Genomic DNA, 27,912 nt, shown 5'->3' on the forward strand with positions numbered 1-27,912 from the left:
CCACCATTCTTCTGAGGCTAGAGCGAGGATCCCAGGCTGATCATTCTTTGCACCAGTTTTTTCCAAATATTCTTTTTTTGTGCTGCCTGAATTTTATTTGTGAGGACACCTGCAGAAGAAGCAGGGTTTATTGTACCAGTGTATGCTGGGAGAAAGCAGGTGATCTAGTAATGCCACTAATCTAGTGTTTGGGAGGCTGAGGCAGGAGGATCAAAAATTCTTAACTGGGTCAGCTGCACTATCATCCTGAAACACTTCAAATACTCCCCATCTCCTTTGAAGTTTTACCTTTTTTAAAATTACCTAAACACAATAAAAGAAAGTCTAATAAAAATAAAACAGAACTTTACATGTTTTTATTATACATGACTTATTGACAGCAAACTTTATACAAAATATTTTATACAGATAAAAATATCCTTGGCTAGCAAAGCGATTTATGTGTGTACATACAGACACATACACTCACAGTATTTTACATCAATATAATTACACATATTTACAAGTATACGATTTAAATTATCTTACAGTTTTCCAAAATGAGGCAATTATCAAAACAAATAAAAATGAAAGAAAAGGTTAACCAAATAGTCATTACATTTAAAATGCTACAAAACTATTTTTTTTTTTGAAACAGGGTTTCCCTGTAGCCCCAGCTGGCCTGGAGCTCACCATGTAGACCAGGCTGGCCTTGAACTCACACAGATCCGCCTGCCTCTGCCTCCCAAGTGCTGGGACTACAGGCATGCACCACCACACCCAGCTTACAAAACTATTTTTTAAAAATCTAGAAGTTATTTTATTGAAATACCAAAACTAAGGTTCCAATATTATATCCATATTACTTGTATTCTTTCTTTTTTCTTTTCTTTTTTTGGTCTGAGACAGGGTCTCCCTTGTAGCCCCAGCTGGCCTGGAACTATGTAGCTCAGAGATCTGCCTGCCTCTGCCTCCTGAGTGCTGGGATTAAAGGCATGTGCCACCAACACCCGGCTTATTTTGACAGTATCTAATGTTTAAAAATAAATATTTTGATGAGTAACAGGAAAGCTAATCAGATTATTGACCCCAACACACTCAGAATGCTGACCAGATGAGTAAGAAAATACAGATTACTATCTACTAAAAAACGAGACAAAATTCCTTCTAGATCCCCATCTAAAACATGAGGAATCAAAGTTTCTGTGCAGAATGATGTATCAATGAAACTCCATGGAATCCAGCAACTTATCTGTAACATAAGAAGACACTGAAGTTATCATTGTTTGTCTGATAAACCCATTTTCTTAAGAGTTAACATCTAAATCAGCTATACTTAGATAATGTTGGTGTTAAAGAACTAGTTTGTACAGAGTCAGTTTGCTAATTACTAATACACTGATTTTTTTTTCCCCTAAGAATTTAGTGTGACTACTGTATTTGGGAAAAATCAGTTAAGACAGTAGCCAGTGCTCTTAACTGCTGAACCATCTTTTCAGGTCCTGCTATACCTTTTTTATTCTTCATCTGTTTTGGGGCTGGGTTGTAGCTTAGTGATAGAGTGGCTGTCTAGTATATACAAGGTACTGGGTTTGATCCCCAGCAGCAATGAAAAAAAATAAGTTAACTAATTAAAAATGTTTTGTTGGGCTGGAGAGATGGCTCAGCAGTAAAGAACACTGGTGTTCTTGCAGAAGACCCAGGTTCAAATCCCAGCACCCACATAGCAGCTAACTGTCTGTAACTGCAGTCCCAGGGGATCCGACAGCCTCTTCTGACCTCCATGGGCCTTGCACGACACAGGTGCACTTACCTACATGCAGGCAATACACACATACACATAAAATAAAAATAGTAATAGTAATAAAACAAAAGAGTAAAAAAAAGTATTTTGTTAATCATCAAATGGATATCCCACATTAGAGTCATCAGCAACCACTAAAGTGAGCAGAGATACACACTGCTCTGAATTGCAGTAGCTTACTCTACCATAGCCATAACATTAGGTACTGCAGTCATCTTCCAACTCTGACTAAAGCAGGACCTTCAACTGATGTCTTCCACCCATACTCAGCTTTGCAGTGACTAATAGGCCATTAACCACACAATGACAGAATCTAAAATTTACTATGTCAGCCTCCTGTGATTTTTTTTAAATACCTGCATTTTGACTTCTCAAAGAGCTTCTTTAGCTGCTGGAATCTCTCTGAAACCTGAAAAATTAAAATGATCATAAATAATTTTTTTTTCTTTTAGCTTTGATGAATACTTTCACAAAACATCTACAGATAGAAGTTACCCTTAATAATAAAGAGTTAAAATAAAACATCTTTAGGGTTGAAGTCATAGTTCAGCTAGTAGAGCGCCTAGCATGTACAAGTTATCAAGTTCAATCCCTATTACTGCATAAACTAGGCATGATGTATGCCTGTAATCCTAGGACTCCTTAGATGGAGACAGGAGGATCAAAAATTTAAGGTCATCCTTGGCTACATAGCAAATCTGAGATTAAGTCTGAGCTACATGAGACTCTGTCATGAAACATAAAAATGAAATGACAGAAAAATGAAAAAGTTTCATACTTAGGTTGTTTTAACTTTTCAATAATGAATATTATTTAACAAGGAAACATCACTACCAAATTCCCTGAAATGAAATAAGTATATTATAAGTGATGGGAAAAAAAAAAATCAGGATCATTTTCATTATTTCTTAACAATTATCAAATTTAACAGTCTTACATGAAGCCATATTTTTAATCAAGTTAGCCAATAAATATCTTTGTGGTTTAAGATGTTAAAATTTGGCGCTGGAGAGATGGCTCAGCAGTTGTTAAGAGCACTGACTGTTCTTGCAGAGGACCTAGGTTCAATTCCCAGCACCCACATGGTGGCTACGAACCATCCTTAACTCCAGTTCCAGGGGAATCCGAAGCCCTCTTCTGACCTCTGTGGCATTACACAACACGAGTGCACTCACATACATGCAGGTGATACACTTATATACATAAAATAAAAATATGTCTGGGGCTGAAGACATAGCTCAATGGTAGAATTTTTGCCTGGCATTCATATGGCTCTGGGTTCAATCCACAGGACAACAAAATTAGACAAGCAAATAAATAAATAAATAAACAAATAGCAACATCTGTAAGCCCATAAAGATACAAACCTTGGGTAATTACCTGATTTGGATTTTTATTCAACTTGATAGCTAAATATGTAAATGTTTTCAGGGATGGCATTCTTTTCTGACACTCTAGTAAAATTTCCCGGTCATCATTTCTGAGGAGGGAAAAATTGTCATTTAGCTTTTATGCACTAGAACAATAATAAAATCCACGGCCTTAATATCTAACATCATGCCTAGCTCCAACTCATTTTTCTACTGAGAAAAATTAAGTTTTAATTCTACTTTTTAATATATATGCTACTTAAAATATTTATTTACTGAAACAGGGTCTTACTACAAAGCCCTGGTGGCCTCCAACTCACCTGTCATTGCCTCTCAAGTGCTTAAGGCATGTGCCACCAGGCTAGCTACTTAAAATATAAGGCCCCTACAGCCTGACCTATGGTGGCCTATGGAGCGAGTTTAAGATCAGCCTGAGTAATTTAGTGAGACACTGTATCCATAAAACAAAAGTAAAGCACTTGCCTAACATACACAAGGCCCTAGGTTCAATCCCTAGTAACAAAGAGGTGATCACAACATAGCTGTAGGAAGCAGAAGAAATAGAACTAAAATAACTAGTCTCAATTCCCAGACTTTTGATTTTGCCACATTGTCTAAATTATGTTATTACAGTCTAAGATGATCTAAAATGAAGAGCTGAGGAGTGTGATGTTAAACAAAACACCTCTAGCTTTAACAAAATTCAGCTTCTTTAACATTATCGTCAAGTATGGTGTATAAAACCCCCTAGTGGGTTCTTAAAATCTAGTTTAAGAATTCACATAAAACTTGGTTGGGTATGGCAGTGCATGCAGACAGGCAGGCCGGTCTTTTTGAGTTTCAAGTCAGCCAGTGTTATACAGTTAAGACCCTGTCTTTAAAACAAACAAACAAACAAACAAACAAACAAACAAAAAACCCAACCAGCCAGCCAGCCAACCAACCAACCAACCAAACAAGCTGAACAAAAATCCTAGCACTTGAGAGGCAGACAGGTGGATCTCAGTGAATTTTAGACTGGCCTGGTTTACAAAATGAGTTCCAGGCCAGCCAGAACTACATCAAAAACAAACAGCTGGGCATGATGGCACCTTTAGTCCCAGCACTCCTGAGGCAGAGGCAGGTAGATCTCTATGAGATCAAGGCCAGCTTGGTAAGATCATTTCAGGCCAGCTGGGACTAACAAGGTTTCAAAAATACAAAACAACAACAACAACAACAACAAAAAAAAACCCCCAAAAACCCAAAACATAATAAAACACACAAACAAAACTCCAACGCAAATAAAACCCACAATGAATACCTATACTAAGAGAGGTCATTCACACCCCATTAAAAGCCATTATTCTAGACTGTTCTACATCATAGTTGGATTGTACTACACAATATATTGTAAACTTTGGCCAATTTAGAAGTAATTCATCACTTTCCTTATTTTAGGATGAGATAAAATTCTGAAGAAATGTCAGATTGATTGCTAACCTTTTAAAATTTCCTGATAACTAAAACCTCTCAGAAGATTCTTACCTTGTCCATGAAACTACAATCTCTCCTTTCTTTTTGATAACATTCTTTGCAGAAAGGCTTGTTGGAAAAGTGGCAGGTGCTGCTGCTGAATCCTTCACCCCTAGGCTTGTCTCCAATGACAAGGGAGCTTCATTCACTGTAGGCTCCCTTTTCTTATTGGCTTTCTTTCTCTGAGCCTCACCATTTTTATCAGAATCCTGACTAAGTTTCTTGTTCTTTTCACTACTGGTTAAGTCTGTTTCCTTTTTTTGTTTTTTCTGAGAAAAATGATTAAGCTCAGAACAGTTTTTTCTCTTTTTGTGAACATTATCCAAAGTCCCAGGCAACTCTAAACAATCCAAATTTGATGGTGGCTCTGATTTTAAAGCCTCTCTTTTTACTTCACATGAACCAGGAGACTCTGGGGTCAAATCAATACAAGTTTCCTCACCCATGCATTCTAAAGGACTGTTTGCCCTTTGCATCTTTTCTTCCTTAAGGTTATCTTCATCCACACATATTACCTGGCATTCCAAGCCTTCAATGGCTAACACAGGATCACTACCTCCATTTTTACTCTCACTTGAAGCATCATGTGTCAAATCAATAAAAGCATCTATAGTATCAGGCTGTAAAGAATTACCTAATATTTGAGCAGTTTGATCTAAGTTGGTTCTAGAACGCTCCAAATGATCAATATTTAAAACTGTTACTTCTATGAGTTCTCCCAAGTGTTTGGTCTCAGTGACTGGATCTTTTGTTAAGTCTATATATGTGTTAGGAAGGTGATCCTCAACAGAGTGTGGGATTTTTTCCATTGAAGGCAATTCAAGATTTTCAGGAACTTTTGGTTCCCATACTTGATGCAATTTGAAACAATCACCAGACACTTCATCACAATGGTCCACCTTACTTGAAGCATCTTTAAGAAATTCATATATATATGGAACTTGTGTTTGTATTACAGAATTCTTTTCTTCATGAGTTGACTTGCTGTTTTCAACGTTTTTGTTGGAATTATCCAGGTCCTCCACAGATTTTAAAACTGTGCTCTGACAGGAAACAGGTTCTTTTTCTACTTCTTCATCAGCTTCCTTTCCAACTCCAGGCAAAGAGGTCAATGACTCCTCAGCTGTCATACTGTGTTTAAGACCAGGGGAGGTAGATGGTGCTGCACGCCGTATTTTCACAATGAAATGATCATTGGACTTTTCCATTATGACAGCATGCATAGGCAGATTAGGATGGTATTGAAAGCCTGGAGCAACAGATCGGCTTGTCCATGACGAACAACTTGACTTACTGCTTGAATTATCAGATTCCAGAGCTAAATGGATATCTTGCTCAGATGCATCCTCTTCCTCAAGTAAAGCATCTTCACTAAAATGTGCACTAATAACTTCTTCGGGGGTTGAATTTGATGAAACTTCGGGCTTTAAGAAACTAAGATGACCATCTGACTTCAGGGGTGATGGTACTGTCAGAGAGACTGCAAGATCCTCTAAGAGTATGGAAGAAATGCAGGGCTTGTTCTTTTCTGAACTGTATACATTATCTTTACTTAAAGCCATGTTGGAAGACACTTCAAACATACAATTTTCATCTAACACATCAGGATGAACTGGCAATGAAAGCCCTGAAGACAGAGATGGCCCTTTATCAGATGATAACAATGACCAATTATCATCACTAATCACTTTAGGACACGGAGAAGTCACTTCTGAAACCAGTTCTTCTGTTGTACAAGCTGGTACAGATTCACTCTCAAGCAGCTGTTTCTCTGGTGTCTTTAATTCCCACTCCGTTTTTTCAGTACAGGTAACACTATTGTCCAAAAGATCAGAACCTTGTAACAAACTTTTAAATATTTCACCCATCTGTGCATCACTCACTAAATTAAAAGTGAGGCTAGATGCTTGTTGTTCAGTAAGAATTTCAAAACTACGTTCTGGTTTCAAGACTGCATGCTGTAAAGTCTGTGTGTCCTCTATTGTATTTCCTTCATTTTTTCCTGGTGTAGGGGTGCTTGGACAATTTATTTCCAGGGACTGCTCTTTAGATTCAGAATTCTTTGTATTATCAAAACAAGAGTTGAAACTTTTTTTAATGTCCTCCTTTACTGTGTTAGTACTGCTGTTATTTTGGTCTTGAAGTTTTCCTTCAGCTTTTCCACATCCCAGTGAAGAAGTAAAATTTACAGTGTCTTCTGATTTTAGCAGTTTCTCTCTCTGCATTTCTTTGTTATTCTCCACATTCCTTTTCTGACAGTTTGAATAGTGTGGCCTCTCTTTATATTTTTTCCCAAGTTTTCCTTCACTATTGTCATTTCCAAAGTTTATAGAATCACAAAACTTTACTAAGATTTTCTTAAGCTTTTCAAACAAATAATCAAGTTGTTCATCTACAAACTTCCACAACTTTTTTTTCATATCTGGTTGCTGCTGTTCAAATAAACGATCAACTATGCCATTCTTCTTAACTTGCTTAAGGTTAGATTCTATAACTTCACAGAGACTCTTCTGTAATGCAGTCACTGACTTACAGATCTTGGATAAGTCAAGGTATTTAATTAGTGAAGTAAAACTCAAAATTGCTGACTCGATAATTCTATGAAATTGTATCAATGAAAATTTTATCTTGAATTTCATATAATTTTTCCTTACATGGTTTCCTATCATCCGTAACATATGCATAATCTCCCATACGGAAGAGGGTACAAGAATAATTGGAAGTATTTTTTCCAAGCTAGAAATGCTCATTGTTTTATTTTTCCTTTCTGCCTTTGAAGATCTACCAGACTCATTTGGTCTTTTATTCCACCTGCTGTTGTCCTGATGGGTTTTCACAGAAGGTCTCCTGTGGTCTGTATGTAAACGCACAGTATTTTTCCTGTCTCCTGGATTAGCCTTACTCTTCTGCACTTCAGAAGCTCTAGGTTTGGCACTTTTTTCAAAATGTTTTTGTGATATAGATTCTTCACTGTCACTTCTAATTTCCCCTTCTTCTAATTCATCTAAAGATGAATTCTTACAAGAATCTACTTCCGAACATTTCTCAAACTTGGGGACTGGCTTTTGATTTTCTTTATTGAGATCAGACTGATTCTTGGAGGTAGAATGAGCTGAATTTGACAGAAATTCATCTGTGGAAGAAAAGAGTATATTAAAATCACATAACTAGCCTTAGTCATTGCTATGTTTGTGTCCTAAACACAGCAAAGCATTCTATTATTGTAATAACCTTTTCCTTTTTAAAGCAAAATGTTAATGCCTAATACTTAATCATTTCCATTGCCTTTACTTCTATCTTACAAAGGTAAGAATTCAGAAGGTGTGGCTCAGTGGTATAGCACTTGCCTAGCATGTTTGGGTTGAACCCCAGCACTGAGAAAGTAAGTCTCAGAAGGTCAGGTGTCTGACAGGCAGTTTTGTCATTTCAATAATCTTTATTTCATTTTAACAAAATCACCTACTCTATGCTATTTGATGATGGCGTCTAAACAACAAAAATATATATGAAGTTGGGAACAGAGTTCAGTAGTAGACCACATGCTTTGAATGCACAAGGCTCCGGGTCCAATCTCTAACCATAAAATAAGTTTTAAAAAATATACGTAGACTACATGAGTAAAGACAATCTGTCCAGGGGCTGCAGAAATGGCTCAGCCGTTATGAGCACTGGCTGCTCTTGCAGAGGACCCAGGTTCAATTCCCAGTACCCACATGGCGACTAACAAGCAACTCCAGTTCCAAGGGAATCCAACACCCTCTTCTGACCTCTGCCAGCATTGCATGACATGGGTATACTTATATACATGCAGGCAATAAATATACTCATACACATAAAATAATATATATATATATTGGTCTTTTGAGACAGGGTCTCCCTGTAGCCCCAGCTGTCCTGGAACTCACTATGTAAACCAGGATGGCCTTGAACTCACAGAGATCTGCCTGCCTCTGCCTCCTGAGTGCTGGGATTAAAGGCGTGCGCTACCACACCCGGCATAATAAAATATTTTTTAACAGGGAATTTGTCCAATCACCTTTTTAAAAATCAAAACAACAACAACAAAAAAACCCCCACAAAACCCCCCCAGAATCCTACTATGTAGCCCTGGCTGGCCTGTAACTTGATACGAAGACCAGAACTTCCCTAGAACACAGAGATCCACCTACCTCTGCCTTCTGAATACTAGGATTAAAGGTATGTGCCACTGTACCTGGCTGAGAGTTCTTTGTGTATTAAAGAAGTTGGTCCTGGACTGGAGAGATGGTTCAGCAATTAAGAAACACCACTCAGCACTCCTTTCTTTGGATAAAAAATTAAATTATGCTTGGTAAGGTACAACTACAATTTCAATACCCAGGAGGCTAAAGCAGAAGGATCACTAGTTCAAGGTTAGCTTAAGCTATACAGGAAAAACCTGGCTCAAAAAAAGAAAAAACAAACAAAAAAGAGATGGGTTGGGGATATGGCTCAGTGAATAAAGGGCTTACCACCCAAGTATGAGAACTGGATTTCAGATTCCCACCATCCACATAAAAATTGGGCAGGTATGACAGCCCACCTGCAATCCTAGTGCTCGGGAGGCAGAGACAAGGGGTTCTATAGGGCAAGTTGACTAACTAGACTAGCCAAATTGGTGAAGTATGGGTTCAGTGAAAGACCCAGTAAAAAGTAATTGAGGAAGACTCAACCTCTGGCTTCTAGTAATGTGCACACACGAGAACATATGTATACATCAATATTATCTTCACACAAGAAAGGAGAAAAAGAAAGAAAATTAAAGAGTTGGGGTGAAGTTTAATGAGAGTGCATATTTAGCATGAATGAGACCCTGGGCTCAATTCTCAGTAGTAGAGGGAAAAAAAGAATTAAGAGTTGCCTAAATTTGTAAATTTAGACTAAAGGCTCAGTGTACACTTCTAACTAACAACATCTGAATGGCGTTATTTTTTGTTATCAACAAGATGGCTCAGTGGTTAAGAGCATTTACTGCTCTTGCAGAGGACCTATATTAGGTTCTCAGCACCTACATGGCAATTTACAATGGTCTATAACTCTAGTTCCAGAGGATCCAGCATTCTCTTCAAGCATCCATAGGCTCCAAGCACAAATGTGGTACATATACATATCCTGTATACACATACACAGATGCAGGCACTTACATATACACATTTAAAAAAAAAAAAAAAAAAAAAAAGCTCAGGGTAAAGGTGCTCGTTGTACCAGCCCAGCAACCTAAGATCAATCCTCAGATTCCATGTAAAGGTGTATGGAGAGAACCAATCCATAAAGTTGTCTTCTGACTTCTACACACACCCACATAATGCACACACACACACACATACAAACACACACACACACAATAATAATAAAATGTAAAAACCAAAAGAACCTCAAAACACCCATCTATTTTGCTTATGTAGTCTACAGTGTCACAAAAGGATGAGTATAGAACATAAGATAAATATTTACCTTTATGGCTATTATTATACAGTGGAATTGCAGATGGGCCTTCCATTCTAAGAACTTTTGCTACAGGTCTCACTGGACTACTCAGAGGACTGATAGCTTCTGGAATAGGCCTCAGCTGATTAAGGTCAATGCTCAAAACCGAGTTATCATCATCATGATATATTGAGTTTGTTTCCCCAGTTTCTATGGTGTGGTCTATCAACTCAGTCTGCTGCAGTGAAGATACAAGAGTTTCTTTAGGCTCCAAATGACAAGATTTATTCTCAACCATAGGTGTCTCTACAAGAGAAGGCTCAAATTTGGGATTACTGTCTTCTGAAAGGTTTACTAAAATGCCAGGTTCTTCAACCAAAGGCTGCAGGAGGCTTTCACTGGTTTGAGTCACTTTTGGTGAAAGAATCACCTTCATTTCCACACCTTCAGAAACATCACAAGAATTCAATCCACACTGCCTTTTGGTGTCCAATTCTAAGCCAACATTTTCAGAAACATGGGTTGGTAATACATCCAGCACCACAGAAGCTGCTGCCCTTACGACATCACTGGAATCCTCTACTTCTGTTGATGGAAACATGGATCTTGGTTGCTCTCTTTCCACAGGTGCTGGGAAGGAAAGCTCTGCACCACAAATGAGCACTTCACAAGGTGTAGTGTCCTCAACAGATTTAACCAACAAACTAGTTTCATCTTTCATTTCGTTTTCTGGAACATCAATCCTGAGTTGAGATGTTGCTGGATGAGTATCCTTTGGTTCTAAGAACCTTGATTTGTTTTCCTCTGTACTGTGTTCACTTGCAAAAGGAACACATCCCACTGTTTTAGTCTTCACCAACGACGGTGAATCAGACACACCATTGGACTTGGGAACATCAGCTATTTGATGCTGGTTATCATGACAAACAGGCTGCTTTTTAGCAGGAGAAAGAGTTAAGTTCAGTTTTTCCATGAAGCTTAACTTTAAGTCTTTATTTTTTGCCTCATTTGGTCCATTCTCACTTTTTGTTGCAAATTCTTTAATATCTCTTCCTTTAGAAGCTTCATTATTAGAGACTTCATCTTTACCATTTTGTGGCTCAGTCTGTCTCTTTAAATCAGCAGTGGTTTTCTTAGCTTCTTTATTAGTCTTTTGCATATGTTCTGTAGGTGATTTTTTGTCACTTCTCATATGTCTATTTTCTTCTCTGTTTTCTCGTTCTCTTTTCCTCTTATCCTCAGTTCTATGCCTTTCTGCTTTGAAAGGAGTATGTTCCCACTGATGTATAACACTGACGTCCTTGGAGTGCATGTACTTGTTACTTCTACTGCTTGAAAGAGAAGATGAACATCTTCCATTCTGAAAGCCATGACTGCTTATTCCTCTGTCTCTTTTACTGTCTTCTCTTCCTCTTCTCTCTTCTGGATGGTATTTACTGGAATTATAAGATTTTATTTCATTCTTAGACTGAGGAAGTGATGCTCGTTCAGATCTTTTCCAGTGCTCCTGGTCTTTTGCTACTGTTTTAAGTTTTGAATCACCTTTTCTTTCTGCTTTGTCCTGTGAATGAAGTTCTTTTCTATTTATATTTTGCAATCTTTCACTTTGTCTCTCTAGACTTTTGTCATTTTGAGATTCCACTCGAGCATGTGTCCTTTCTCTAAAACACTCTTTTTCCCAAGAAGAGGTAGTACGCTCACTTCTATAATCCCAATCTGTGCTACTTTTAAACTTTGAATTTTTGCTTTCAGTCTTTGCCTCAGCATTTCCATGTTTTTCAGGATTTCCTTGTAGTCTTGGATTAGTCTCTTTGTTCTTTGGTTCAGCATCATTACAGCTACTATTTAAGTCCTTTTGTGCTCTATCAGTTCCTCTGCTATACTGGCTATGTCGAGTATCATTCCGCCCTCTTCTAGTATTTTCACTGGAGTTACCTTCACCAACTTGGTAAGGAGAATGTGACCAGACACCATTGAGGCAATGTTTCTCAATACATGCCGGCAAGTGCAAAGGATTTTGTGCTTCAGAATTTGATTTCCCTTCCTTTTCCAGGTTTGGCAGTAAAGTATTAGGATACACATCTTTGGAAACATCACTTTTAACTCTATGATCAGTCTTTGAATAATCATCCAAATGGGGAGATCTGGATCTTAGATCTTTTGTTCTAACTACATCTGATGTCCGTGGAATTTTATGGTTATTTCGAAAATGTGGAAACTCAGACAATCTATTAAGACATAGAAATTAACAACAAAAAAGCAAAGTTAATTGATATTTAATAATATTCCAGATTTTACTCACATATGATGCCTTAAAATTTATGGGCCTACATACTGGGAAAACCAGTATGAGCAAGCAATTAGGGCTGGGGAAATGCAGCTCAGTGGATAGAGCACTTGCTTAATAGGTAGGAGGCCCTGCATTAAAAAAAAATAGAATTTATCAGTTTCCAACTAAAAGAGTTCACTCTCACAATACCAGGAATTCTCTCATTTGCATTTGCTTCAAAGGAAATCTATCCCAGCACTTGCTAATCTCTCTGGACCTACCAAAGGTATACAACCCCCTAAGTATCCTAAAGTAAGCATAAGTACAATTCTTTTAGGACATGTGATTTTGTTTTCCAACACTTCAATCATTCTAACTTGACTGAGAAAGAAAAATAAACCTTGCTAGACAAGATATCAAAGTAAACTATGAAAAAATTCCCAATTCTCATTTTCTGTTCCACATACAATTCCGTTGCAAGGTAAATTATCAATAGCCACCTTATAGTGGTATATAATGTACAAAACTGAAAAGGACCATACAATTCTGGTTCTTTCCTTAGGAGGATGACCTGTTTTTAAAAAAGTCCAGGTTTTGCAATTTTTATTAGTGTTTTGAAAAAACAGTACTTTTCCTAGTGATACAATATATAAACCTTCCTGATGGAGAGGGCTGATGCCCACAGGTTGTTCATAGGCCTACACACACACACACACACACACACACACACACACACACACACACGCGCGCAGAATAAAAAAAATTAAAAAAAAAATAAAGATAGCCTTGAAGCTGTGGTTAAAAGACCTATGTAAGATTGGGCTTAACATTATTTCATCAAAGAGGTCCCAACCTCTCCCTGAGGGGCCACTGACAGTTAATGGTGGCTGGAGGAGGGGCTGTTTCTTTTTTAATGGTGTAGATACTGAGAAGTTACTCATGCTCTAGTGAGTAACCTTCCACCCATGCTCACACAAGCAATCAACATGAACGTAGAAGGGGACTTGTTGGAAAGGGCTTCATTGGGAGAGGGGACTTGAGAGTAATGGGGAATGAAAATGACTAAAATTCATTATATACATGTATGAAACTGTCAAAGTATAAAATTTAAAATGCAGATAGCTCATTATAGCTTTTTTTTTTTTCAGAGGCAGTCTCCCTATATCCCCAATTGGAACTTGCTTTGTGAACCAGGCTGGCCTCAATCTCAGAGATCCACCTGCCTTTGTCTCCCAAGCACTGGGATTAAAAGTGTGCACCACTATGCCTGGCATTTTAAATTTCTATTTATTTATTTTTATTTTATGTGTACAAGTGTCTTGTCTATATGTATGTAAGTGCACCCAAGAGTACAATACCCATGGAAGCCAGAAGAAAGTGCCAGATCCTGTTGAATTGGAGTTATGGATGATTGCTAGGCACTGTGTGAGTGCTAAGAACCAAAACTGGTTCTTCTGCAAGAGCAGCCAAGTGCTCTTAACTGCTGAGCCATATCTCTAGTCCTATGATGCTGACTTTTAAAAACTCTGCTCCTTCAAGGCCAGCCTGGTCTACACAGTGAGTTCCAGGACAGCTGGGGCTACAGGGAGACCCTGTCTCAAAAAGGACCAAAACCAAACAAACACAAACAAACAAACAAACAAACAAACAAACCCAACTCTGCTCTTAATCATTATTAAATGTGTGGAAACTCCCAATTAAACTTCAGAAATAAAAGACTGCTAAAAAGCAAAAGAAGATTTAAGAGACACACAATCCAGAGTAATATGTACACTTTAGATTAGTTGTCATGTGTCAAATTGTACACTCCCTCCTACCCCAACAACTTTACATGCTAAGGTCTTCACTCACAGAATTTCACTATATGACCTTATTTTGACACAAAAATTAAGAAATCAATACAGGTCCTGACTCAAATAATCAGGGGATAGAGGAGTAGCTTAGTGGAAGAGCTTTTGCCTTGCATGTATGAGGTATTGGGTTCAATCTCCAGCACTAGAAAAACAATTATTGAAAGATACCTCTGACACAACTGGGGAAACGCGAAAGCAAACAAGCAGTAACCATAAAAGGAAAACACTTCAAAATGAATTTTGCTAAAAGATAGAATTTCTGTTTTTCAAAAGACATAATTAAAAGAGCAATAGGCAAGTCACAGAATGGGATATTTTTGCAATATATTTACCCAACAAAAATTGTGTATGTATAAATTATAAGCTCCTAAAAGATATTCTAGTCCATAGAGCTTATAACACATATTTAGTATAGTTCCATACTAGAAAAAATACCATCACCAGAAGTTTTATTTTAATCACATTTATTCTGTATGTATGCACACACAGACACCTGTGGGTGCATGTGTAGAGATCAGAGAACAACTTCCTGAAGTTATTCTCTCCTACCATGTAGATTTTGGAGATCAAACTCAGGTTGTCAGGTTTGGTGGCAAGTGCCTTTACCTGCTGAGCCATTTTGTGGGCCCCCAAAGTTTTATTCAAAATATACCTTCACATTAAATATTTCCCAGTATTCACATGCTTAATTTTTCTGTTCATTCTCGCCTTATGTTACTATCTCAATTTGCTTCACTAAATGTTAAATTTCAACCACATGATAAATAATTACTATCATAGTACTAGTTATAGCTCATAGTACAATATTTCATAGGACGTTTATTAGATAATATATAGCCGCATCAAACAAATTAAGAAGGTAACATATATAAAACATCGCCAACAATTCAGGAACCAACCTCAACACAAAGTGCACTGAGATAAATGACTATGTTAGTAACTACACATCACCATTCTTATCTTTTTTTTCCTTGTCTGTATTTTCTAAAGGTCCAAATAAAACAAAATGCTGAGGGCACGCAAACATGTTCCCTGTCTCATGAAGCTTACACTGTAGTAAAAGTAAAAGACCGTAATCAAGGAAATCTATTTCATGATTTGAAGAACTCCAAGTGTACATAAAGCTACAAAGAGAAATCTGACCTAGACAGAGAAAAGAGACAAGTACCTCCTGCCAAAAAGATGGGTAAGCCAAAACCATAGGATGAGGAGACAAGCAGCAGGGACAGAAGTCTGGGCAGTGGAAACAACACATACAAAGGCTGAACCTGTGTTTCCTGAAGGAAGTGTTAAAGTCAGAGTTGTGACACCTAAGGCAGAAGTGAGCACAGGCAGGCTTGACAAGTGGGTGGACCTACACTGCGAGGGACCTGTAGGCCATGTGATAATTTATGACCTTTAATCCTAAGAATAATGAAAAGCCACTGATAGAGTTTCAAACAAGAGGGCAAGGTGACTTTTGCTGAAGTAGTATGTTCAGATTTCAGAACAAATCAGAGGTCAAGGAGCAAAACTGGATGCAGAGACATTAGCAAAATGATTACTGCCAGTTTGGATGGGACTGGATGGAGAGCAACAACTGAAGAAATACAGAGAAGTAAATGCACTGGGAGATCATTACCTCACTAAAGCCAAAGGGAAAGAGTACAGGAGGGTAAGCTGTTAAACAGTACACAAGAAGACAGGTTAAACAGGAAGTCAAGAAACTGATGTATTTAGTGGCAGTGACATACAGCTAAAATAACTGCTTTTGTAAACCAATGGAAGCAAAAGTCAGACTGGACTGAGTTCAAGAATGAGTAAAAAGAGGGCTGTGGCAAGATGTCACAGTGGTTAAAGGCACTTGCAGACCTGAATTCCATCCCTAGAACTCACATGGTGGAAGGAAGAGCCTCCAGGGCATCTGAATATGCATGTGTGCAGACATTCACACACACACACACACACACACACACACACACACACACACACACACCACACAGATAATCTCAGCACACAAACACTCGAGGGAAAAAAAATTGTAAAAAGGGCTAGGACATAGCTCAGCAGTAAAGCACTTGTGTAGCATGCATAATACCCCAGGTTCAACTTGTAGCATCATCACCACAAAACAAAACGCCAGGTGTAGTGGCACACCCCTTTAGTCCCAGCACTTGGGAGGTAGAGGCAGGCAGATCTCTGTGAGTTCAAGTCCAGCCTGGTCTACATAGCGAGTTCCAGGCCAGCTGTCTCAAAAAGACCAAAAAAAAAAAAAAAACCCCAAAAAACAAAAAAAAATACAAACCCCACAACAATAAAGCAGAATGTGGTGACGCATGGCTACAATTCCAGCACTCAGGAAGATAAATCACTCAGGAGACATGTCAAAAATTTATACAGCCTTGCTTATGTAGTTAACTAACACCTTATTCCTAAACCAAACAAACAAAAAATTAGAAGGGAAGAAATGGAAACAGGTTTAAATCTGTAGTGTCCCCCCCACCACCAAAAATTTTGTCTATAAACCCTGGAGTAGAATATCACCCTCAACTGAAAAAATGAAAAAGGAGCAAATTAACAAAGAAAATCCACCGGAGAGGGGTTCATTATTAACAAACATTGTAAGGGCAGATTCCTCCTTTGTTCTTTTTGTGAAAATTTTTATGACATTTATTTTCGTGGGGTAGGGGGTGAGCATGCCACAGCATGTACATGGAAATCAGAGAACAATTTATGGGAGTTGGTTCTCTCCTTTCACCATATGGGTCCCAGGGATCAAACTCAGGCTTATATAAGGCTTGGCAGCAAGTGCCTTACCTGCTCAGCCATCTTGCTTCTTTTTGGTCACAGGCATTTTAGGCACATGCTGTACCTCACCTACCTCCCCAGCCCTACTCTCTTGTTTATATCTCAGTAATGTGGAGTGATCTAGCAGAATACATGACATATACCATCATTTTCTCAGAGCAAACAGAACTACAGCAAGACCCCAATGTTTTAGAAAGCTGTATTAAAGAGGTATGTGGCAATGTTATATTAGTAATCATATGTATCATTATAAATCATTAGCATATTAGTCACCATTGACATAAAACTCCTAAATATTTAATAAAATAACCACTTTCATCTTATAACTCAAAGTAAAAAATATTTCACAAATCAATATCCATGTAACTGATGACAGACCTACATCCCTCAGAAATACCTTTGGTGAAGATTATTTATTTCTTCATCCTTACGGTTTATTTCCACTCTGGCAGTTTTGATAAGTGCTGAAATATTCTTCTTAAGAGACTGGTTTTCATTTTTTAAGTTCAAGTTCTAAGAAACATATTAATAAAATATATTAATAGAGTACATATGAACAAAATTATTACTAATGCTATGTATGTCTGCTATTTTTTGTGGGGTGTTTTTGGCTAGGTAGCTCATGAAAGCCTTGAACTCCTTTGATTCTCCTGTCTCAGCCGTCAATGTGCTGGGATTTCAGGCATATGCCACCTTGCCCAGCTTGCTATTACTGAATACTAACTAAATGATAAGAATTACACATTTTATTGCATGTAATTTTCAAAAAAGTGCTATGAAAATTACTATTTCCCTTATTAGAAGATAACAGCACTAAAAAAAGCACACTTAATGGGAAACTACTTTTTTTTTTGGTCTTTTTGAGACCGGGTCTCCCTGTATTCCCAGCTGTCCTGGAACTCACTATGTAGACCAGGCTGGCCTTGAACTCACAGAGATCCGCCTGCCTCTGACTCAGATGGAAATCCTTATGCTAGCCATGCGAGCATAAGGATCTGAGTTTTAGCCCCAGAACTCACATAAAAACACTAGGTATGGTGGCACATATTTATAATCCCAGGACTGGGGAGGTAGAGAGAGGCTGGAACTTGTTGGCCAGCCAGCCTAGCCTACTTGTTGCGCTCCAGGTCTGTGAAAGACCCTGTCTCAAAAAACGAAACAAAGTGGATGGTACCTGAGAAACAACACCGAAGGTTGGCCTCTGACCTACACATGCATGCCCAGACAAGTGCACGGATACCCTTGCATGTGCACACACACATATACAGACATACAAATGTTAATAAGGAAAAAATAATCACAATGCTACCTGTGTCTGTATTTCCTTAAACTTTTTCATCAGCTCTTTCATTTGCAGCTGACATTTTCCATATTCTACCTGTAACTGTAAAACAAAACGAAAGGATTAATTTGAGTATCACTAGTTTCTTAGCTTAAGTGACACTTAAAAATTTGTGAAAACTTTAATCCCAACACACAGGAGGCAGAGGCAGGTGGAGCTCTGGGAGACTGAGGCCAGCTTGGTCTACATAGCAAGTTCTAGATGAGCTGGGACTAGAGGGACGGTCTCAAAAAAGAAAAAGAAAAAAAGAAAAAAAAATTATTGAAAAATCAATGCACTGATAGGTATTTAGTCAGATTACAGTTTTTGTTTTGCTTTTGCTTCTTTTGTTTTGTCTTTGTTTATGAGAGAGTATTTCTCTATGTAGCCTAGGCTGTCTCAAACTCTTGATCCTTCTACCTCGACCTCCCAAGTGCTGAGATTATAGACAAGTGCCACAATGCTTTCAGTATACTAATGATGTATTTTGATAACCTTCATATTCAACCCACAAATCTTAATATTCAAATACCCAGTTGAAAAAAATTGTCTCATATAAGGACACATTATGTAACAAATTTAGTATAAACTATGAAAAAATAAAAGTCACATTACTTTAGTAGTCCACTAAAGTTTTACATATTCAGATACTTAAACTCAGTCAAAATTGCAACTAACTTTAGACAAGTATTCTGAAAATATTTCTTGAAAAAGTGGAAGCAGAAACTGATAAAATACTCTTAATTTAAGAACTGATCCTAAATATAGAATATGTGTTCAATAATAAACTGGTGCTGCTCTCAGGAGCTACAAGAGTGAATCACTGTTCTTAACAATTGTGGCAACCCTACGTCATTGTATGTTGCCTCCTTTGCAGTTCCTTCTTCAGTCAGGATCTCTTCATATAAATCTAAACAGTTTCTGAATGGCACAGAGGATTTAGAAGTACTGTCTGAAACAAACAAACAAAAACTTATATTAAAATATTTGTTAGGAGTCTTCTGTACAATAGCTTTATTAAAACATTTCAGTAGGCATAAAAATGGTTTCTTTATGACATTTCATACATGTTTATCATTGTATTTTGTTTTAGGATTTTTAAATTTTTATGTATTTATTTGTATTTTATGTATATGAGTGTTTCACTGGCATGTATATCAGTGAACCACGTGCATGTGATGCCTGTGAAGGCCTCATGAAGGCTGAATTGCCAGATTATGCAAAATAGTTGTAGCTAAGCATCAAGCATGAGAATCATCTCTATTCAATACACTGGAAGATATGATTATGGAAAAGGTTCTAATTCAGACATATTGCTAGACATTCCACTATCATTCTTACTGATACATGTGAGAACATTCACCATACCAGAACTTTTCAAATGCTCTGACATCAGGTGATCAGTAACAGCATTAAGCAGCAGTGGTATGCATAGACCACAGCACCAGTTGCGTTTCAATGGTACTGAATACTTTTTTTAAAAAATATTTTATTTATTATTTTATGTGTATGAGCGTATTGCCTGCATGTATGTGAGTGCACCCATGTCGTGCAGTGCCAAGGAGGTCAGAAGAAGGCTTCGGATTCCCCTGGAATTGGAGTTAAGGACAGTTCGTAGCCGCCATCCGCCATATTTATTATTTTATGTGTATGAGCGTATTGCCTGCATGTATGTGAGTGCACCCATGTCGTGCAGTGCCAAGGAGGTCAGAAGAAGGCTTCGGATTCCCCTGGAATTGGAGTTAAGGACAGTTCGTAGCCGCCATGTAGGTGCTGGGAATTGAACCCAGGTCCTCTGCAAGAGCAGTCAGTGCTCTTAACTGCTGAGCCATCTCTCCAGACCCAGTTCTGAATACTTCTGCACAAGGTCTAACTAAACCTGAGTCCTAGATGAATGACTATGTGCTAATATGTTCTACTGGTAAGCTATGAGCCAGAAAGTAATTGCCTCTGTTAAATCATTTTAAAGACTGGGCAAATTATTTAGGAGTTGTGAAGTTACTAGGCGCTAATAGCAATAAAACAAGCTCGAACTGATCTACCAAAATGAGACTATTTTTTGGAACTTACATACCAGAAACAGCACTGTCCAACCCAGCATATATATCCAATGAGCCTTCATCATTGTTTTTAAGAGGAGAAGCTGCAAAAATGGCAAAGACTAGTTAAAACTGACTTATGAAGTGAAGTTTTTTCATTCCTACTCAAAAGGACAAGGAAAGGAATTTATTATTTTTTTTCTCTAAAGAGACAAGTTTTTATATATGCTTAAAAAGAAAAACTTTGACATAGAGATTTATAACTTGACTACTTCAGATTTGGGGGGAGGGATCACTTTAAAAGGGCTGAAAAGCTGAGTATGGTGGTGCACATGATTAATTCCAGCCTTCAGGAGGCAAATCTGTAAATTCCAGACCAGCCAGGGCTACACAGTGAGACCCTGTCGCAAAAGACAAAACAAAACAACACAAAAAAACCCAAATCCAAAAACCAAAATAAAAAGGGACTAAAAACTCTAAAAGAATCCTACAGGATAATATCAAAAGCTCTCACATAATATACACCTGGAATCCAGGAACAAAGGACAAAGGCAAAGTGATACCATGGTAACACTAAAGGAAGGTAGAGACTAGCAATAGTAAACGATAACATAATTAAATATAAAAGGAAAATTTATTTCCTTCAACGTTTTTAATTCCTCTAAGATATATAATTAGAAATTAAAGCATTATACTGCAGGGTTTACGATATACAGACAGCATGGTTAAATCATCATACATTTGACATTCCTAACAAAGAGCAAGATAGAGAATAAAAATAATGATCCCTAAAAGACTCTACATTTTATTGAGAAAGCACAGTGTTAGCAACTGCACTAGAAAACGTTAAAGACAAATATTACAATTTCTTGAACAACCACCAAAAATAAAGCAGACAGTAGGTCCAAAAAAACACATAAATTAAAATGAAATTCAAAAGTATACTCAAAGTAGACATATGCTAGCTCTGTCGTTAGTCTTTAAATACACAGGCTTGGCTGTAGGTCAGTGGCAGAGCACCTGCTAGCATGTGCAAGAGCCTGAGTCCAGAGAGAATAATGCAATTTTGACCTTTAAAATTAATAGTGCAATAAAATTTAAATATTTGTGATATCTACATGAAAAACGAAGGTTGTTTGTTTTACTGTAGTTTGAAATTAAAAGTAGAATTATACAAAATAGGCTTTTATGGTTCTTTTTTTAACATTCATTTATTTTGTGAGGGTATGTGTATGAGTTTGTTTTTGTTTTTTTCTTTTTTAATCTTTTTGAGACAGGCTCCCTGTAGCCCCAGCTGACCTGGAACTCTCTATGTAGACCAGGCTGGCCTTGAACTCAAAGATCCTCCTGCCTCTGCTTCCTGAGTACTGAGATTAAAGGCATGTGCCACTGTGCCTGGGTGTGTGTATGAGTTTATATGTGGTATACACATACTACAGCCCTCATGTGGAAGTCAGAGGACAACTTCTGGGAGTCAATTCTTTCCCACAATGTGAGTCGTATGGATTAAACTCAGGTTGTAAGGGTTACAGCAAGCATCTTTACCAGCTGAGCCATCCTTCCAGACCCCAAACACATTTTTAATTGTCCTTTCCACTCTATAGAATGACAGTCAAAAATCTGATTAGTAAATATGTCTATAATCTAAAGTAATGCATTAAGGCCAAAGCCTAATCATACAATAAAAGAATTAAATTGGGTTATTTCTATTTAGGGTTGGGGATATAGCTCAGTGGCAGAGAGCTTGCCTACCATGCACAAGGCCCTGGATTAAATTCCCAGCACTGCCAACTCCCAAAAGTATAGATTATATTTTATGAGCTCAGTATACTACCAGGTCTTGGCTCGCTGCCTTCCTACACCCCCTCTTTTTCTCTCTTTCTCTCCCTCTCCTTTCTTTCTCCCCCAACTCCCACCTTACTACTCCCTCCCCCGCCACCCCCATCTTTCTCACTCTCTCAGACAAGTTCTCCTATGTATTCCAACCTGGCCTTGAAGTCACAATTCTCCTGCCTCCTAAGTGCTCAGATTAGAAGCATGTCCAACCATATCCAGGAATGATGTTTTCATTTTCTTTCTTTATCTCCCCACCCCATGTTCTTTTTATTTTCAAATTAATCATCTGTCATGATTACCAATTTTTCCTGAACAACAATGAACAAGTATAACTTCATTTATTGGAAATATTTACTTCAAAAGTAACAAATACCTATTTGGGATATGACAATGGAAACAATTACCATTCATACTGGCAAAATTGCTACCTTGACTTTATTTAGATGCTTAAAAGCTTTTATTATAATAAGAAAGCTCAGGTAGGCTAGGTGTGGTGGTTCACGCCTTTAATCCCAGCACTGGGGAGGCAGACTCAGGTGGATATCTGTGAGATCTAGACCAGCCTGATCTAAATATTAGTTCAAGGCCAGCTGTGGCTACAGGGAGATGCTGTCTCAAAACAGAGAAACACACACACACACACACACACACACACACACACACACACAGAGAGAGAGAGAGAGAGAGAGAGAGAGAGAGAGAGAAGAAAGTTCAGCCAAGTGCAGTGATTTGTACCTATAGCTAACTGAGAGTGTGAAGCAGAAGGATGATATGAACGTTCCAATACAGCCTCAGCAACACAGTGAGATTTCCCCACCCCAATAAAAAAATTGTAGGGTCATAGTTCAGTAGTAGTGTGCTTGTGCAACCAAGTATATGGCCCTGGGTTTGATCCTCACCACTGTAAAAACAAAACAATAAGAAACAAAACAGGTTCACATTTGCTAAGTACTCCCTATTTTCTAAATACTTTGTTGAGTTAATTCACTTATATACAGGGAGAAAAAGTTGATGACAATCTGCCCTGAAAATAATTATTTTGTAGTTTAAATAATAAGTGAGGTTAGGAATACAGCCTAGTGATGGAGGACATGCTTAGCATTTGCAAAGCCCTGGGTTCCAATTCTCAGCACCAAACTTAAAAAATGAAGAAATTCAGAAAGACAATTGAAAGCTCTTACCAGAAAAGATATCAAATAAACTTGGTCCATCACCATTGTCATCATCTGCTGCCATGATCCTATATCCTTTTGATAGGTGCCATCTAAGACATAAAATATAAAGATTTTCCACTGTTAGAACAAGCCTAGATCAGGTCACAAAGCAACTTTAAAATTCGGACACACCGAGTAAGTTCACTCATTCTAAAAAGCAGACTTGCATACATTTTTTAAACACCTATCTTTATGGGGGCAAAGTCTACATACTTGAGGGTTTTTTTGAGACAAGAGTGGTCTCACTATATAGCCCTATCTGGATTTGAACTCAGAGATATGCCTGCTTTTGCCTCCAAGTGCTGGGATTAGGGCATGTACCACCACACATGGCTGGGGCAAAAGTCTAAACTATAAAATAAGAATCTTAAATTTGTGAGATAATATATATATATATATATTATTATTATTATTATTATTTTCTTCTTCTTTTTTTGAGCTAGGGCACCCCTGTGTAGTCCCAGCTGGTCTGGAACTATGTAAACCAGGCTGGCCTTGAACTTAAAGAGATCTACCTGCTTCTGCCTCCTGAGTACTGGCATACACCACCATAATGAGCAAATTTTGAATTTGTTAATAGAATAAAGCAATGCACAAAGTAAATTACACTAGTTCTGAAAAACAGGCCAAAATACATTAGTATGTGCCAGGCCCCAAATCTGATCCCTAGCACGAGGGGAGAAAAAAAAGAATCACAAAATACAAGTTAACTTTTACATTAAAATAGTCATCACTACTAAAAACACATATCCACATATGCATACACACACATACACACACAATCTTTTAAAAATCATAAAATGAGCAAAGGACACTTTTTTTTTTTTTTTTTGGTCTTTTTGAGGCAGGGTCTCCCTGTAGCCACAGCTGGCCTGGATTTGCTATGGAGACCAGACTGGCCTTAAACTCACAGAGATCCACCTGCCTCTGCCTCCTGAGTGCTGGGATTAAAGGCACGCACCACCAGGCCCAGCAGGACACTTTTTTAAAACGTATATTTTGTATGTGAAGGGGTGTACATTAGCATACATGGAGCTCAGAGGGCAATTTTCATGAGTCTGTTCTCTCCTTCTACCCCATGTAGGTCCTGGGGATCTAACTTAGATGGTTAGGCATGGCTGCAAGCACCTTCATCCATTGAGCCACCTCACCAACCTGGACAGTTTTTAAAAATTGCTTTTAGAGGGCTAGCATAATGGCTCTATGGGTTAAGGGACCTGATGACCAGAGTTCATACCCAAAGCACCACATGGTAGGAGGAGAAAATCAATTTCTGAATTGTGTGCCACGGCAAGTGCACGTACAGACACACACAATAAATAAAATGTAAAACAAAACAAAACTGCTTTTAAGGCTGGTTGTGGTGGCACACATCCTTGGTCCCAGCACCTGGGAACAGAGGCAGGAGGATCTCTGTGAAATCCAGGTCAGCTGGGACTATAGGGAGATCCTGTCTCTAAAACAAAACAAAACTATTGCTTTTAAAGCTGAATATGGGGGCTGGACGGATGGCTCAGTGGTTAAGAGCACTAGTTGCTCTTGCAGAGGACCTGGGGTTGAATCCCAGCACCCACATGGGGGCTAACAACCGTCTGTAACTCGAGTTCCAGGGGATCTGACACCCTTTTCTGGCCTCCATGGGCAATGCACGACACAGGTACACTTACATATATGTAGGCAACACACTCATACACATTTTTTTAAAAAGCTGAGTATGGTGAAAAGCACCTGTAATTTGAGAAGGGTAAAGATTGAGGCAGGAGGACTGTGAGCCTGAAGCCACTTTGGACTACACAAGTCCCAGGTCAGCCTGGGCTACATAACAAGACCCTGTCTCAAAAGACAAAACCAAAAAATGCTTTTGGAATAAAGAAATGTTGGATTTCAGCAGACCGCCAGAGAGTGCTGAGTTCCGGCCTCCCTCTGGCAGAGGGCCTGAGAACGCAAGGGACTATCTGAGAGCCCCTTGATCCTGCCTCCACGTGGTGAAGGAAGCCTGGGTGTACCTGCCTGGAACCTGAGTGGGCTTCTGTGGGTACTCCTGAACAGCTGATCTGAAGCAATCAGTTCCCTCCAAATTAAACCTGAGAGAACCTGAACCCTGTACCAACCAGCTTTACATAACCAATAAAGAAAGGATCTAGGATACCCCAATAATACAAACAGAAGCATTTCAACTTAATTCTCATATCAGAATCATAAACAAAAGAAATTCACAGGCCAAAATCACAATGAAAGAATAATAAAATGGAAAGTCAAAACACTCTATCCCCATCAAACTCCACCACTCCTGTAGAAAAGTTCTACAAGGAAACTCCCTAGAGATAACTCAGGACATTGAATTTAAAAGAACAATCATAAACATGATCAAGGAATTCAACAAATTTAAAGAACACATGAACAAATTTAAAGAACACATGAACAAACAAAACAAAGAACTAAAAGAAGACAGGGATAAACTTCTAAATGAATTCATAAAAGAGATAGAAAACTCAGGCAGAAGTAAAGAAGGAAGTATAAAACTCAATAAGCCAACTTGAAACAACAGGGGAAAGCCTCACCTCTAGAATGAATGAGATGGAAAACAAGAGTATCAACACCGGAGGATAAAGCTGAAGATCTGGACCACTCAAGCAAAGAGTATGGAAAATTTTTAAAAAACCACAGGAATGGAATATAGAAGAGATGTGGGACCCTATGAAAAGACCAAATCTATGGATCACAGGAATAGAGGAAGAAAAAGAATTTCAAGTTAATGGTACTGACCAGATCTTGAACAGGACTGTAGAAGAGAATTTACTGAAATTCTCTTTATAGGAAAGACATCCCTATAAAAATAAAGAACATAGAACACCAAATAGGATCCAAATAGGATCAGAAAAGAAACTCCTCATATCACAGTAAAAACACTAAATGTACAGAACAAAGAGAGAATACTGAAAGCAGCAAAAGAAAAACAAGTCACGACAAAGGAAAGCCCATCAGAATTACAGCTGACTTATCAATGCAAATTACGAAAGCCAGAAGAACCAAGGTTTTTCCAGTTCTACATGACAATAGATGCCATCCCAGCATACTTTACCCAGCAAAAGTGTCTATTATAGTTGAGGGGGAAAGAAAAATCTTCCATGACATGAATAGTGTGAAAGAATACATGTCCACAAAACCAGCCCTTCAAAGAACACTTGAAGCAATACAGAGAGCAGAGAGAGAAACAACTATACCCCAGGGATAAAGAAAGAAAATAAAGGTATAATCAAAGAAACACAAAATTAGACAGAGAACACAAGCAGCAATCAAAATGACAACAACCAATACACATCTTTCAATAATAACCTTAAATATCAATGGACAACTCCCCAGTCAAAAGACACAGGCTAAGTGAATGGATTAAGAAACACAATCCACCTCTTTGCTGTCTGCAAGAAACCCATCTCACCGTCAAGGACAGGAACTACCTTAAGATAAAAGGATGGAAAAGAATATTGCAAGCAAATGGCACTAAAAAACAAAGAGAGGTTGCAATTCTAATATCTGACAAAATAAACTTCAAAGTAAAACTAATCAGAAGAGATAAGGAGGGTCACTTCATTCTGATCAACCTAACAGTTAACCAAGAAGATATTACAGTCCTTAACATATATGCACCAAACTCCTTTTGCACCCAAATTCATAAAAACAACACTACAGGTCTTTAAGATACAGATTAACCCCAACTCAGTAATAGTAGGGGACTTCAATACCCCACTGTCTCCATTAGACAGGTCAACTGGACAAAGAATAAACAGAGAGATGTCTGAGGTAAATGATACTATACAGCAAATGGACCTAACAGACATCTTTCGAATAGTCCATCCAAGCATCAAAGATACACTTTCTGCTCAGCACCCCATGGAACTTTTTCAAAAATTGACCACCTACTGGGCAACAAAACAAACCTCAGCAAACACAAAAAAAATTTGAAAAAATTCCATGCATTTCATCAGACCACAATGAAATAAAGCTCAAAATCAACACTGGAAAAAGCCTTCGTCGCTACACAAACTTGTGGTGACTGAACAACACACTCCTAAACAATGAGTGGGTCAAAGCAGAAATTAAGAAAGAAATAAAAGAATCCCTGGAATTCAACAAAAAGGATGATACAACACAACACAACCTCTGGGACACATTAAAAGCAGTCCTAAGAGGGACGTTTATAGCTCTAAGTGCCTACATCAAAAAGAGCCCAAATAAATGACCTAGCACGGCAACTCAAGACACTGGAAAGGCAAGAACGAATGAAACCCAAAGCCAGCAGAAGAGAAGAAATAACAAAAATGAGAGCAGAAATTAATGAAATAGAAACAAAGAAAATAATACAAAGACTCAATGAATCTAAGAGCTGGTTCTTTGAAAAGCTAAACCAGATAGACAGACTCTTAGCCCCATTAACCAAAAGAAAGAAAGAGCAAATCCAAATCAACAAAATCAGAAATGA

At 38.1% G+C, this 27,912-nt stretch overlaps 1 protein-coding gene across 3 annotated transcripts in view; it reads right to left on the reverse strand.

Annotated features, from left to right (window-relative positions):
• Positions 1-328: 328 nt before the first annotated feature.
• Positions 329-27,912, reverse strand: part of Casp8ap2 (caspase 8 associated protein 2) — a 35,699-nt gene continuing 8,115 nt past the window's right edge. For 2 of the 3 annotated variants that reach the window (XM_008839953.3, XM_029566866.1), the window contains exons 2-11: positions 23,400-23,482; positions 20,418-20,486; positions 19,195-19,295; positions 18,332-18,406; positions 17,420-17,535; positions 10,141-12,341; positions 4,681-7,801; positions 3,164-3,263; positions 2,140-2,192; positions 329-1,231 (exon numbers count right to left, since the gene is read on the reverse strand). In XM_008839953.3, the coding sequence (XP_008838175.1) occupies positions 1,228-1,231; positions 2,140-2,192; positions 3,164-3,263; positions 4,681-7,801; positions 10,141-12,341; positions 17,420-17,535; positions 18,332-18,406; positions 19,195-19,295; positions 20,418-20,486; positions 23,400-23,454 (5,895 nt within the window). In that variant the 5' untranslated portion in view covers positions 23,455-23,482 and the 3' untranslated portion in view covers positions 329-1,227. Of the gene's footprint in view, positions 1,232-2,139; positions 2,193-3,150; positions 3,264-4,680; positions 7,802-10,140; positions 12,342-17,419; positions 17,536-18,331; positions 18,407-19,194; positions 19,296-20,417; positions 20,487-23,399; positions 23,483-27,912 lie in introns of all 3 variants that reach the window. The other variant, XM_029566867.1, reaches the window with a different exon arrangement.

This window comes from Nannospalax galili, unplaced genomic scaffold (assembly GCF_000622305.1).
Source record: "Nannospalax galili isolate Female #2095 unplaced genomic scaffold, S.galili_v1.0 scaffold1299, whole genome shotgun sequence".
Taxonomy (NCBI): domain Eukaryota; kingdom Metazoa; phylum Chordata; class Mammalia; order Rodentia; family Spalacidae; genus Nannospalax; species Nannospalax galili.